The following is a 12,819-nucleotide window of genomic DNA, read 5'->3' as shown; positions in this document are numbered from 1 at the left end:
ACGACTGAAGCGACTTACCAGCAGCAGCAGCAGCAGCAGCAGCAGCAGAGGTTGAATAGTCATTTTGTTAAGAAGAGGAAAATGGGGTGCAGTGATACTGTGATTTGCTTAAGGGTGCCTGGCTGTATTCCAGGACATTCTGTGATGAGTATGCCTCGTACCTTCTCCCTTCAGTGTATTTGCACACACCATCATTCTTCTTTGACTCTGAACTCAGATATTTCAGGGAGAGATTGTTGTGATTGTTTCTGTTTTTTGCCAGAGTCCACAGTTTTACTGGGTCAAACCAATCAATATCTTTAAGTCCCGACTCTGTGTCCTAGTTGCTGGGAAGGGGGTAGTGAGTAAAACATTGTGACCCCAGTTACTATGGAACTTGTTGGCAAGTTAGGGGAAGAAACAAATAGACAAATAGTTCTGTGAAACAGGGTGACATGACAGAGACCCAGGGCTTCCCAGGTGGCAGTAGTGGTAAAGAACTCACCTGCGTTCCATCCCTGGGTCAGGATCCCCTGGAGGAGGGCATGGCAACCCATTTCAGTATTCTTGCCTGGAGCATCCCATGAACAAGGGAGCCTGGCAGGCTACAGTCCATAGGGTTGAAAAGAGTGGAGACTAAAGCAACTCAGCACCCATGTACTCATGAGAGGCGCAGAGAGGACCAGGTGGCTGTTGCTCAGGCGCTCAGTTGTATCTGACTCTTTGCGACTCCATGGACTGCTGCAGCACCTCCCAGAGCTCGCTCAAACTCATGTCCATGGAGTCGGTGATGCCCTCCAACCGTCTCATCCTCTGTCATCTCTTTCTCCTCCTGCCTTCAGTCTTTCCCAACATCAGTCTTTTCCAGTGAGTTGGCTCTTTGCATCAGGTGGCCAAAGTATTAGAGCTTCAGCTTTAGCATCAATCCTTCCAGTGAATACTCAGGGTTGATTTCCTTTACGATTGACTGGTTTGATCTCCTTGCAGTCCAAGGGATTCTCGAGAGTCTTCTCCAGCACCACAGTTCGAAGGCATCAATTCTTTGGCACTCAGCCTTCTTTATAGTCCAACTCTCACATCCATACATGACTGCTGGAAAAACCATAGCTTTGACTAGATGGACCTTTGTAGGCATAGTAATATCTCTGGTTTTTAATATGTTCTCTAGGTTAGTCATAGCTTTACTTCCAAGGAACGAGTGTCTTTTAATTTCATGGCTGAAATCTACAGTGATTTTGGAGCCCAAGAATATAAAGTCTGTCATTGTTTCCATTATTTCCCCATCTATTTGCCATGAAGTGATGGGACCAAATGCCATGATCTTCATTTTTTGAATGTTGTTTTAAGCCTGCTCTTTCTCTCTCCTCTTTTACCTTCATCAAAAGGCTCTTTAATTCCGCTTTGTTTTCTGCCATAAGGGTGCCTATGACAGATCTGCATCTGCGTATCTGAGGTTATTGTTATTTCTCCTGAGACCAGGTGGTTAGGGAGAATTTACCCAGGCAATAACTTTTGAGCTGCCTTAGGTATGGGGGAAGAGAACCCACCTGGCAAAAACAGTGGGTCCTAAGGCAAAGCTTGGTGTGTCAGAGGAACAATAATGAGATGCTTGCACCTGGTGTCCTTAGGGCTTCAGGTCGGGGAGGTAAAGTAGGAGCCAGGTGGTTTGGGACCTAATAAAACCACTAAGTGAACTGAAAGTCGCTTAGTCATGTCCAATTCTTTGCGGGCCCATGGACTGCATCCTGCCAGGCTTCTCTGTCCATGGGGTTCTCCAGGCAAGAATACTGGAGTCGGTTGCCATTTCCTCCTCCAGGGAATTTTCGTGACACAAGGATTGAACCCAGGGCTCCCACATTGCAGGCGGATTCTTTACCTCTGAAACCACTAAAAAGCTAGCATTTTTTTCTAAGTAAGTTCAGTTGAAAGCTTTTGAACAGGGTGTAAATGGCTGATAGACATTTAAAAAACTATAATCTATGTTATCTGAAGATGGTTTTGGTTTTTTTGTGTGGGTTTTTTCTGTTGTTGTTGTTGTTTTGTCATTTGTGTTATCTGAAGACTAGATTACAGGGGACAAGCCTAAAATCAGGAACATCAATAAAGAGGCTTTTTCCATAGGCAAGAGATTATGGTAATCTAGATCTGGCCAGTGATAATCAATGTGAAAAATAGCTTAGAATTAGTTTCATCATATCCTGTATTGTGGAGGAAAAGTAAGTCAGATTTTGACCATATTAGGCTTGAAGGGCCTTGCTGATTTCGAAGTCGAGATATTAGGGAGGCAGATAAATCTGTATGTCTGCAACGCAGGAAGGATTCTCAGCTCTGGTGAGTTTGAGTATGGATGGCAACGAAAGCCCTGGGACTGATACAGGATCTTAGAGAGAAAGTTGGGAGAGGATTTCAATCTTAAATGGAACCAGAGGATATATACAGTGGAGAATCTCATGCATGAATCCTCAGGAAAATGAAACTTAAGAACAGAGGTACTACTGATCAGGGATTTACAGAAAACGGAAACTGATCTGTTGACGGATGAACCTCCACCAAGAGTTTCTCCTCTTCCTCAAGCCAATGAACTTACTGCTTGGATTCTAACTGAATTCCCTCCTCTTTATGATCCTTATCCATAAATCCAGCCCACCCCAAACCCTCAAAGGACTCACTTGTAACTTACTACAGTTGGTATGTCTAGAATTGCAATTCTTGGGGTTTCCCCCGTGGTCCAGTGGTTAAGACTCATCACTTCCAATGCAGGGGGCACGGGTTTGATCCGTGGTTGGGGAACTAAGATCCAACATGCCTCCCAACCAAGAGAGAGAAAAAAAAGAAAGACATCAGAATTGCAATTCTTCTGCTATTCCTGCATAAGCTCAACTTCCGGTGATTCAGTGTCCCTCTTCATTTAGGTGGACAGAGTGTAGCTAGAGTATGCAGAACACTTAAGATCACACCTTGTTTCAAGTGTGGGTCTCCATGTTTGAGTTGCTTCTGTGCTGTGCTTAGTCACTCAGTTGTGTCTGACTCTTTGTGACCCCGTGGACTGTAGCCTGCCAGGCTTCTCTGTCCATGGGGATTCTCCAGGCAAGAATACTGGAGTGGGTTGCCATGCCCTCCTCCAAGGGATCTTCCCAACCCAGGAATTGAACCCAACTCTTTCACATTGCAGGCAGATTCTTTACCATCTGAACCACCAGGGGGGCCCAAGAATACTGGAGTGGGTAGCCTATCCCTTCTCCAGGGGATCTTCCTAACCCAGAAATCTAACTGGGGTCCCCTGTATTGCAAGTGGATTCTTTACCAGCTGAGCCACCAGGGAAGAGTTGCTTCTGAGGGACTGAGTAAGAATAGGACACGAGAGTGATTGGATTTGACATTTGATAAGATGGGTTTGGGCCTGATCTTGGGCATCCCTAGTGGCTCACAGTAAAGAATCTGCCTGCAACGCGGGAGACCTGGGTTCAACCCCTGGGTCAGGAAGATCCCCTGGAATGGTAACCCACTCTGGTATTCTTGCCTGGAGAATCCCATGGACAGAGGAGACTGACCGGCTATAGTCCATGGGGTTGCAAAGAATCGGGCACTACTGAACAACTTACGCTTTCACTTTCACTTTGATGAGCAGTTTCCTTGGAGTGGTAGGGACAGAAGCCTGCTGGAGGCCTGGGAGGGCGGGAAGTTTAACCGTGAGGTGGAGCCTGTCAGCTAAAGGATAGCATGTTGATGGTTGGAAAGGCTCCGGTGTAGAGTCAAAGGGAAAACTCAGTGGTTGAGGAGAGTGTGGAAAATTTCATGAATTAAGAGAGATGGCATCTAAAACCTTGCCTGGGGGATGTGTTTGTTTAGAGGTATCCAGAAAATGCCATTCATTCAGAAGAGGCCGTCACTTGGTAAGAGGGGCAATTTAAAAGCTGAGTAGGTAACTGAAATGGACAAATCATGGTGTTAAGACAATAATGATGGGGGTTGTCCCTGGATTAGAAGACTTGCAAGATCTGGTCCCTATGGACTCTTCAAACTGACCGACAAGGCTGCCTTTGATGATCAGATCCCACACCAAGGAAGAATGACTGGGAGTGAGTAAAGATTAAACAGGGCAGGGTAGCAGAGACAGGAGGATGAGAAGGTCCAGACCTACATGGGGGAGGAGACTGAACCCACCCAGGAAGCCAGGCTCACACATCAAAAGGAGCAACAGGCAGCATCAGGCAGGGTCAAATCCCACACACAGTTATTATTAGAGAAGAGACAACGGAGAGACCAGCAGCACCCTCATGGACAGTGGCTGTGCACCAGTGACCGACTATTTCAAAACAAGCCGAGAGGCGCTAAGAAAATGGTGCAAGTCATGAATGACTGGCATCGATCCAAATTTTTTAAAACTCCAGAAATCAGGTGACCGCTCCAGAAGGAATGAGACATAAAAGAAAAAGTTGTTTCAGAAATGAAGAGTGAACCAGAGGCAGCACGAGAGAGACTGAAGAGAAACAGAAAGCAAAAAAAAAAAAAAGAGGACAGTTTCGAGCATTAAAAGGAAACGACAAAAGAGACAAAAAGAATTTGAGAACAAGTGCCAAATGATGAAGGTGAAAAGAACTGACTAGCTGGTTAGGTGGGGCCTCTGAAGAAGAAAACCAGAGCAAGGGAAGGGAAATGAGAACAGCTTTCCTGACACGGCAGGTTTGAAACTAAATTTGAACAAATAAAGCACGTGCCTAGGAATATTGTCCTGGAGAGGATCAAGACCAAGATTCATTCTAGTAAAACGAAAAGTCACTTGGGCACAAGCAAATAGAAAGCACATGGCTAACAAGAAAGAGAATTAGAGCATCTTCCGACTTCTTCCTGCCAGAAGGAAATGGAGTGACATATTTAAGATTCTCAAGGAAGGAATCGGCCAAGAATTTTGTATCCAGAAAAAACACACCAACCAACGTTCTAACTCTGCGGACACTGACTTTATATCTTATAATTAAATTCAATTCTGACACTCACTCTGGTCGTTAGTGTCAGATTCCACAGGCTTCAGTCCCACAAGACTGACCTCACTTTAGATCTGAGTCACAAGTGCTGGGGTGACTTGGCTCCAGAGTCAAGACTACAGAGTTGTTGTTTGGTCGCTAACTCATGTCTGACTCTTTGTGACCCCTTGGATAGCAGCACACCGGGCTTCCTTGTCCTTCACCATCTCCCAGAGTTTGCTCAAACTCATGTCCATTGGGTCGATGATGCCATCCAAGCATCTTGTCCTCTGTCACCCCCTTCTCCTCTTGCCCTCAATCTTTCCCAGTGTCTGGGTCTTTTCCAATGAGTCAGCTCTTCACATCAGGTGGCCAAAGTATTGGAACTCCAGCGTCAGCATCAGTCCTTCCAATGAATATTCAGGACTGATTTCCTTTAAGATTGACTCAAGTCAGAGGCTCCTGCAAACCCTTCTCCCACTTTTTCAATTTGCTAGGATAGCTCCCAAAACTTTGGGAAACTTGTATTTACATTTGCTGGTTTTCTATAAAGGGTATTATAAAGGGTACAGATGAACAGGAAGATGGAGAGGTGTGTAGGGTGAGGTCCTAAAGGGTGCTGAGTGCAGGAGCTTCTGTCGTCCAGGACCTGGATGTGTCGACCAGCCTGGAAGTTCTCCAGACCTTGTTGTGTGGGAGTTGTGAGGTGAATGTGATAACCACTACAGTACAGAAATGAGGTCCATCGTGTAGGAGTTGTTATGGGAATTTCATAACAGAGGCTTCATTGATGAAATCATCAGCCTTTGATTAGCTCACTTTCCCCCGTCTATTCTCCCCTGATGTCTCATCAAACACAAGATGACAGTCTTCCCACTCCAGAGATTCCAAGGATCTTAAAAGCTCTTGTGTCATGAACCAGGGACTAAGACCAAATATTTTGGCAGAAGATGTTCCTATCAGTCAGGAAATGAAAAGGATTTTAGGAGTTCTTCTGGCCTTCCCGATGGCTCAGCAGTAAAGAATTCGCCTGCAATGTAGGAGATGCCAGTTTGACTCCTGGGTTGGGAAGATCCCCTGGAGAAGGAAATGGCAACCCAGTCCAGTATTCTTTCCTGGAGAATCCCATGGACTGAGGAGCCTGGTGAGCTACAGTCCATAGGGTCGCAAAGAGTTGGACATGACTGAGCAACTACACATGCACGCCAGAGCTCTGTCAAGAATAAGGACCTGGGGCCAAAGATCAGATCTATACTTCTTATAATGTCACAATATCACAAGTTAGGATAGAAAAAGGAAAAAGAATAGAGACATTTAGTTTAGTTCTATCTTTTTTTTTGTTGTTAGAATACTTTTATAAACAGAAACTTTCTCATCAAATGTTTGATTCCTCTGAGGTTCAATGTGTAAAGGGAAGGTGGGTTAATGGTTTATTTTCTGCCTTTATTTACTAGTTTTCAAAATAAATAGATTTCCTCTGGTGACCAATTAGGATTTTTTACAAAAAGTACCTCATTGTGAATTTATGAATTGATTTCCCTTTGCTGGCTTTCAGTCTACTGTGGTTATTATTGGTGAACATTGGCCAGTAGATTTCTCTTTAAGCCGGGGTCTTGAGCCCTTTCCATCTGATCATTGACAATGTTTAATACTTTTCAAAAGGATTAATCTGAATTCAGATTTTAAATGGGAGTATATTACGACTGGAAGAGGGTTTTCCTCTCCATGCATTCCTGGGTTAATTATTGTTGAATGCTGAAATGTGGTTCAATGTGAATTTTATTGGGATTTTCCCTTCATAGGTATGGGAGGTATTGCCAGCATGCCGCCGCTGACCGCTGTTGCTCCTGTGCCAATGGGCTCCATTCCCGTTGTTGGGATGTCTCCCCCCCTAGTGTCATCTGTTCCTGCAGCAGGGGTGCCCCCCCTGGCCAATGGGGCGCCCCCGGTCATACAGCCTCTGCCTGCATTTGCTCATCCTGGTATGTGACCTGCTAAAGCCACAGGCTGAAGTTCTATATGTATTTTACTCGTCATTCTCATTAAGTCTTCTGTTTTCACACTCGGATTATATTTACATAGTATTTTATTCCAGAAGAAATCATCTTTTTTTTTTTTTCATTTAATGTCTCATTTTGGGGAACAGCTAGTCTCGAGAGAGGGCATGAAATTACATACCCTTGGCTGCCATTGTGCACAAAAGTGAAGTCAACAGCTAAAACCAAGAGCATAATTCCCTTTCAAGGGCTTGATGAGAGCAGCTCAAGTTTGAACAGCATTTGAACACTTTTTAGTTCCATGTATCACTTACTACCTTTCTTCAGCTGCCATGAACTGCTAATAAACAAGCCAATCTCTTAGGAGTAGAATTATGTGGGAGATAAAAAAAGAACATTGGTTTTTTTTTTTTTGAAGAGGTATAATGAATCAGGCATAGAGGGGAAGGAAATCTAATGAATGACTATATTAAGCTTATAGTATTTCATGCTTGCTTAACTGAACAAAGGATTACAAAGTGTCTGGCTTAGCTAATTTCATTTTGAGACTTTATTCAAAGTCTTTCTTCCCTTTAAAGAAAAGGTGGCTTAGTGGTAAAGAGTCCACCTGCCTAAAGGAGACTCAAGTGTGATCCCTGGGTCAGGAAGATTCCCTAGAGGAGGAAATGGCAACCCACTCCAGTGTTCTTGCCTGGAAAATCCCACAGACAGAGGAGCCTGGTGGTCTACACGTCATGGACTCCCAAGAGTTGGACATGACTTAGCAACTAAACAGTGACAACAGAGAAAAGCATAAAGTGTAGATGTAGGTAGCCTTAGTCTAACAAATCTGAGTGGGTTCATATCAATATGGAAATTTTTTTCTTGTTTGATCTTTTAAGTACTTAGATAAGTCTGAGTACATTCAGTCATGATGGAGTGTGGGTTTAAGCCTAATCTGTGAGTCTGCCTACGCCCCTGGATTTATTACATCTGTCAGGATGTGTCTCTGTGACCTTTTGTTTTTAAGATGTTCTTGTCACAGGTAGCTTGTCTCTCATAGGTGACCATGACTGTAGGTGACATGGCAGCTGAAAAAGTGCTTGCGATTATTTTTCCCATGTTAACAGTGAATCCACGCCCCGTGTCTTGTTTTCTTTTGTGTCAAATGGTGATTGTTGCAAGGCTGTAGGCCAGGTTGGGAGAAATGCTGGTTAAAGCTCAGAGTTTTTCTCCTGACACATAGCCTGAATGAGACTCAGACGCAGAAGCTGGCCTTCCGTGGCATCACGTGTCCTCTGGCCGAGACAGGTCTGTGACTTCTGGGCTCTGACTCTGGAACTGATGCTTCAGCTGCTTCAGTGCAGTTACAAATATGCCAGCTATCTATTTAAGCTATTGCTTCTTCAGCTGTAGGAACAGATACTATAAAATGTGATACTAAATGTTTAATGAAGAGCCCAACTTTGTGGATGTAAACATTACTACCTAGTAAGGTGGTTTTACGAAGGAACAAGAAAACATTTTTGGCTAGAGGGCAGGAAGCAAGGAGGGAATGACTGTTTTTGAGTCTAGAATGGTCAGAAGGGAGAAATAATTTCTGCCTTAGAAATTATTTGATGACTCAAAAAATTTTGATGACAATGCATTTTAATTTTTAAAAGGGAAACTTCTTATTTTTGTAGAATTAAAATTATCCAACATTTATTTTTACAGCTGCCACATTGCCAAAGAGTTCTTCCTTTAGTAGATCTGGCCCAGGGTCGCAGTTAAACACAAAATTACAGAAGGCACAATCATTTGATGTGGCCAGGTAAGTTTGCTTGTTTGCAAATGGATGTTTTGGTTGAAACTGTTGTCTGATTGACTCATAAATTTGAAAATGAATTAGCTACGTGTTCCTTACTTATCTTTTATTTTGTAGCATGCTAATATTTGTCTTAATTCTGGATAATGTTCTAGATTTCATTATTTGTTTGTTGTAGCAATGACAGAATCAGAAACACTACTTTTCCTTAAAAAATTTAGTGTTTTTTTTTTTTCCCATGAGGATGATAAATATGTAGTAGTCCATGGTTAACTATTTTGTGTCGGTCATTTGAAAGTTTCTGTGTCGGGGCTCCCTTGGTGGTCAGTGGTTAAGAATCCCCTGCCAGTGAAAGGGACAGCGGTTCAGTCCCACAGGCCTCGGGTCAGCTAAGCCCGTGTGCCACAGCCACTGAAGTGCCTCACGCTATAAAATAAACAAGTTTATGTATAAAATATTTTATATGAAACTTAGAGTCAAAACTGGCTCTAATTTTATCTCAGATAATCTTATGAAGCCTGTGTGGATTGTTGGCAAAACTTAGATCAGTTTTTATGAAATGAGTTATTCAAGTTAGAGAAGAGCTCTTGTTAATTGGATATGTGGCTCGATTTTGGTAAAGCTTATGTGACCTGCTGCCTTGTATTTTGGCCAGTCTTGGTTCCCATTATCTTTTATGTTTTTATTTTACCCATATTTTCCCCTTGCATAATGCTGCTCTAAAATGAAACATTAAGTCTCTTGATAAGCTGTCTCAAAACTTTTCAAATGAGAAGATGTAGATAAAAATGATTGATTGCATCTTTTCTTGTTTCAGTCCTCTTTATGAATCTTTCCTAAGTGAATCAAGTCATGTTTCCTCTTTAAAGAGAAGAGCATGTTGAATATAACTCAAAAATTCATTACCTTTAAAAAATTAATATAAAGAAAATCCATAAGCTGCAAAGCACTGTGTCAAATGCTTTATGCACAGTAACCCTTTTAATGCTCACCATCTTCCAGAAGATGACTATGGTTTTCTCTGTGTTATGAATGAGGAGGCTCAGAGAGTAAGTGACTTGCTCAAGGTAACTCATAAGTGATAGGGCCAACAGCTGAACTGAGGTCTTTCTGACTTTAAGGCAAATGTTCTTAAAATTTGCCCTAGTAACTTTGGTTAATTGTCGAATATAGGTTGTAAGGCGTCAGATAAGGAGTCTGGGGAAGCTAACGCTCAGAAACCCCAAACTCCCAACAAGGGACCATTTTTAAAGGCCAGGTGAAGGAAGGGAGTCACGGTGTGTTTGATCAGCTTCTGCACACCTCTAATTGATGGTGAGGTACCAGGGCAATGCCACAGGGGTTGATGCCGAAGCTGAAGCTCAGATATTTTGGCCACCTGATGCAAAGAGCCACACATTGGAAAAGACCCTGATGTTGGGAAAGATTGAGGGCAAAAGGAGAAGGGAGTGGCAGAGGATGAGGTTGCTGGATAGCATCACTGACTCAACAGACATGAATCTGAGCAAACTTGGGGAGCTAGTGAAGGACAGGGGAGCTTGACGTGCTGCAGGCCATGGGGCTGCAGAGTCAGACACCACTTAGCAACTGAACAGCAGCAACAGCAAGAGGCGGGTGGTTGATGTTATCAGTCCTTAGCTTCCAGCTTCCCTTTGGTGGAGTTTTATCATCTGTAAAACAAGTCAGGAATGTGCCTCAGACCCTGTTATCTAGGTACTTCAGGGAGGAACTAAGGATTCTATGACTGCCGTATGGCGCATCTGCTGATTAAATTGTTACCAGTTCTCCTGGCCCAACTGTGACTTTTGTCACTACATGTTCACATCCTTTCAATCATTAATTCTTGAGCCAGATTTCTGTGACTCAAGTGGGGCCTGGGAGACCACAGCTTTTCTACAAACAAGAGACAGGCAGAGGGAAAAAAGAGAGAGGCAGAGAACATGAGGGGAGAGGTCTGTCCGAGGAAGACCCTACAGCATTCTGCTTGGTTATAAAAACACTGTTGTTGTTTTTTTTTAATAGTTTCCTTCAGTATCTTAAGTTTCTAGAAAGTTTGTGTGATGTGGCATCTAACTTTTTGGATCATGCCTTTTTAGGCCTGTTTACGTTCTCAGGAATTTGGCAGAAAACTATGATTTGATATGTGTAGTCTTAGGCACTTTGCGTTTTATATCCTACATTCCTGGGGTGGAGGGGAGAGATAATTGGCTTCTTGACAAATTGGGAAGAGTTGGAATCTGCAAAATATTAGTTTAAAATGAGAGATTTGTTGCAGAAATAGGCACAGCAGAATAGACCTCGGTAAATGATTTTACAGAGAAATACATAAAACTTGAAACAGTAAATTTTTATAAGTACTTTTCAAGTGTTTGGGAGCAGTTTCTGTGCTTTAAGCAGTGTACATAGTAAGAATAAGGACACAGATAAAGTACATAAATGAGGATTAAAAATTCACTTTAACATGTGAGAAATAGATATTTTTGTTGAAATGAAAGGACATTGCACATGGGGCGTTAGTTGTAATCTGTCCTGGAAGTGGAATGCCATTTTTTTTTACTGTCAGCTCAATCATCATGTTTAAATTACCCTATATAAACAGCGGGCTCTTAACAAACCGTGGGTACAACCAGTGTGATACTGTGTGGGAACTGATCTAAGGAACTGATCACCAGGGAGATCTACACCGAGCTGGCTGCTGGTCAGGGGTTTCCTGAGGTCAGGGGTGCTACACATTGGCAGGAAAGACCAGCCCTGTGTCGCAGTCAGAAGCAGAACTCCTTCCCTTCCTTTCTACGCTGCCGAGAAGTGTTCTCTCCTCTCTCGGAAACTCCACATGTGGGCATGTAAATTCTCAGAATGAAATAACTTCCCCTCATTAGGAAATTCATCATGTATTTTGGTGTAAGACTGTTAAACATTTTTAAAAAATTAATACCTTTAAAGGCAGTTGCTTTTGTTTGCTGTCCACATGGCTTTTAAAACCAAAAGAAGACTGGATGTTACTGTGATCACCTCAGTTCCTAGGAGATTTTCCATCCTTTTGTAGAACCTTTAAATTAGTTTAATTGTATGTATAACTTGAACCAGCCACTTGGTCTGTCCTGTTTACTCAAAGTAATAGGAAGCTCAAAATAATGAGCTTATCTGTATGCAGAGAAAGGGTTGTAACCTTAAGAAATGAAAAAAATCATGATGGAAAATTCTGAAATAGTGATTAGAAAGGGAATAAAATGTTAAAGCTAGTTTTCTAGAAAGTTCTTACTTTTTAAAGAACTGGAATGTGCAGGTCCTTGCTGTTCACCCTCTTTTCCTGTCTTTCCTCCCACAGTGTCCCTCCTACAGCTGAGTGGGCTGTTCCTCAGTCATCCAGGCTGAAATACAGACAGCTCTTCAATAGTCATGACAAAACCATGAGTGGACACCTAACAGGTATTTACACATAAGAATTAATTTAGTGAAATATGGTCTCCGTTCTAAATGTAAATTGTTTCTAGATATTGGGCCAAAGATTTTCCAGACTTTGCTCTATTTACCTGTACTTCTTTCTAAACAGTGTTTTCATTGTTCCTTTTATCTCATTGACTGATTGATAAGTTCTCATCAACTGATAAGGCCACAGTTACTTCATTCTCTACTGCCTCAGGCTTTTGCTTCTTGGTAATAGAACCTAGACCAAGGATCCCCCAGCATTCCAAATGCCACGAGTGTGCGAATCAAAGCACTAGAAAGGAACACTGCTATGAAGGAAACCTGGTTCACCTTCTGAAGTCCAGCTTTGGAGGTCAACTTGAAACTGCCTACTCAAAGAATCAGTGATGACTGCAGGGGCGGGGTGAAAGGGGAATGATTGGGGAGTTTGGTACCTGGCCTTGCCACTTACCAGCTGGAGTTCAATTTACCTACTTGGATCTTATTTCTTCATGTATAAAAGGTCAGAGTTAAGTTACATGCTCTCTGTGAATTAAAAAAAAGGTTCTGTTGTCTACATCAGAAAGACTCAAATGATTTTATGATGCTGTCCAGAAATCTTTCTAATAAGGGGTGGTGTTGTTTAGTTGCTCAGTCATGTCCAGCTCTTTGTGACCCATGGACT

At 42.6% G+C, this 12,819-nt stretch overlaps 1 protein-coding gene across 8 annotated transcripts in view; it reads left to right on the top strand.

Annotated features, from left to right (window-relative positions):
• The window catches only part of ITSN1 (intersectin 1 (SH3 domain protein)), a 245,535-nt gene that overhangs the window by 92,143 nt on the left and 140,573 nt on the right, over positions 1 to 12,819 (top strand). For all 8 annotated transcript variants that reach the window (XM_010862262.1, XM_010862263.1, XM_010862259.1 and 5 more), the window contains exons 6-8: positions 6,746 to 6,925; positions 8,636 to 8,732; positions 12,055 to 12,155. In XM_010862262.1, coding sequence (XP_010860564.1) covers positions 6,746 to 6,925; positions 8,636 to 8,732; positions 12,055 to 12,155 — 378 coding nt within the window. The remainder of the gene's footprint in view (positions 1 to 6,745; positions 6,926 to 8,635; positions 8,733 to 12,054; positions 12,156 to 12,819) is intronic.

The sequence above is a fragment of the Bison bison genome, unplaced genomic scaffold (assembly GCF_000754665.1).
Source record: "Bison bison bison isolate TAMUID 2011002044 unplaced genomic scaffold, Bison_UMD1.0 scf7180017864481, whole genome shotgun sequence".
In the NCBI taxonomy this organism is placed as follows: Eukaryota; Metazoa; Chordata; class Mammalia; order Artiodactyla; family Bovidae; genus Bison; species Bison bison.
This window is presented reverse-complemented; position numbering and strand designations above follow the sequence as displayed.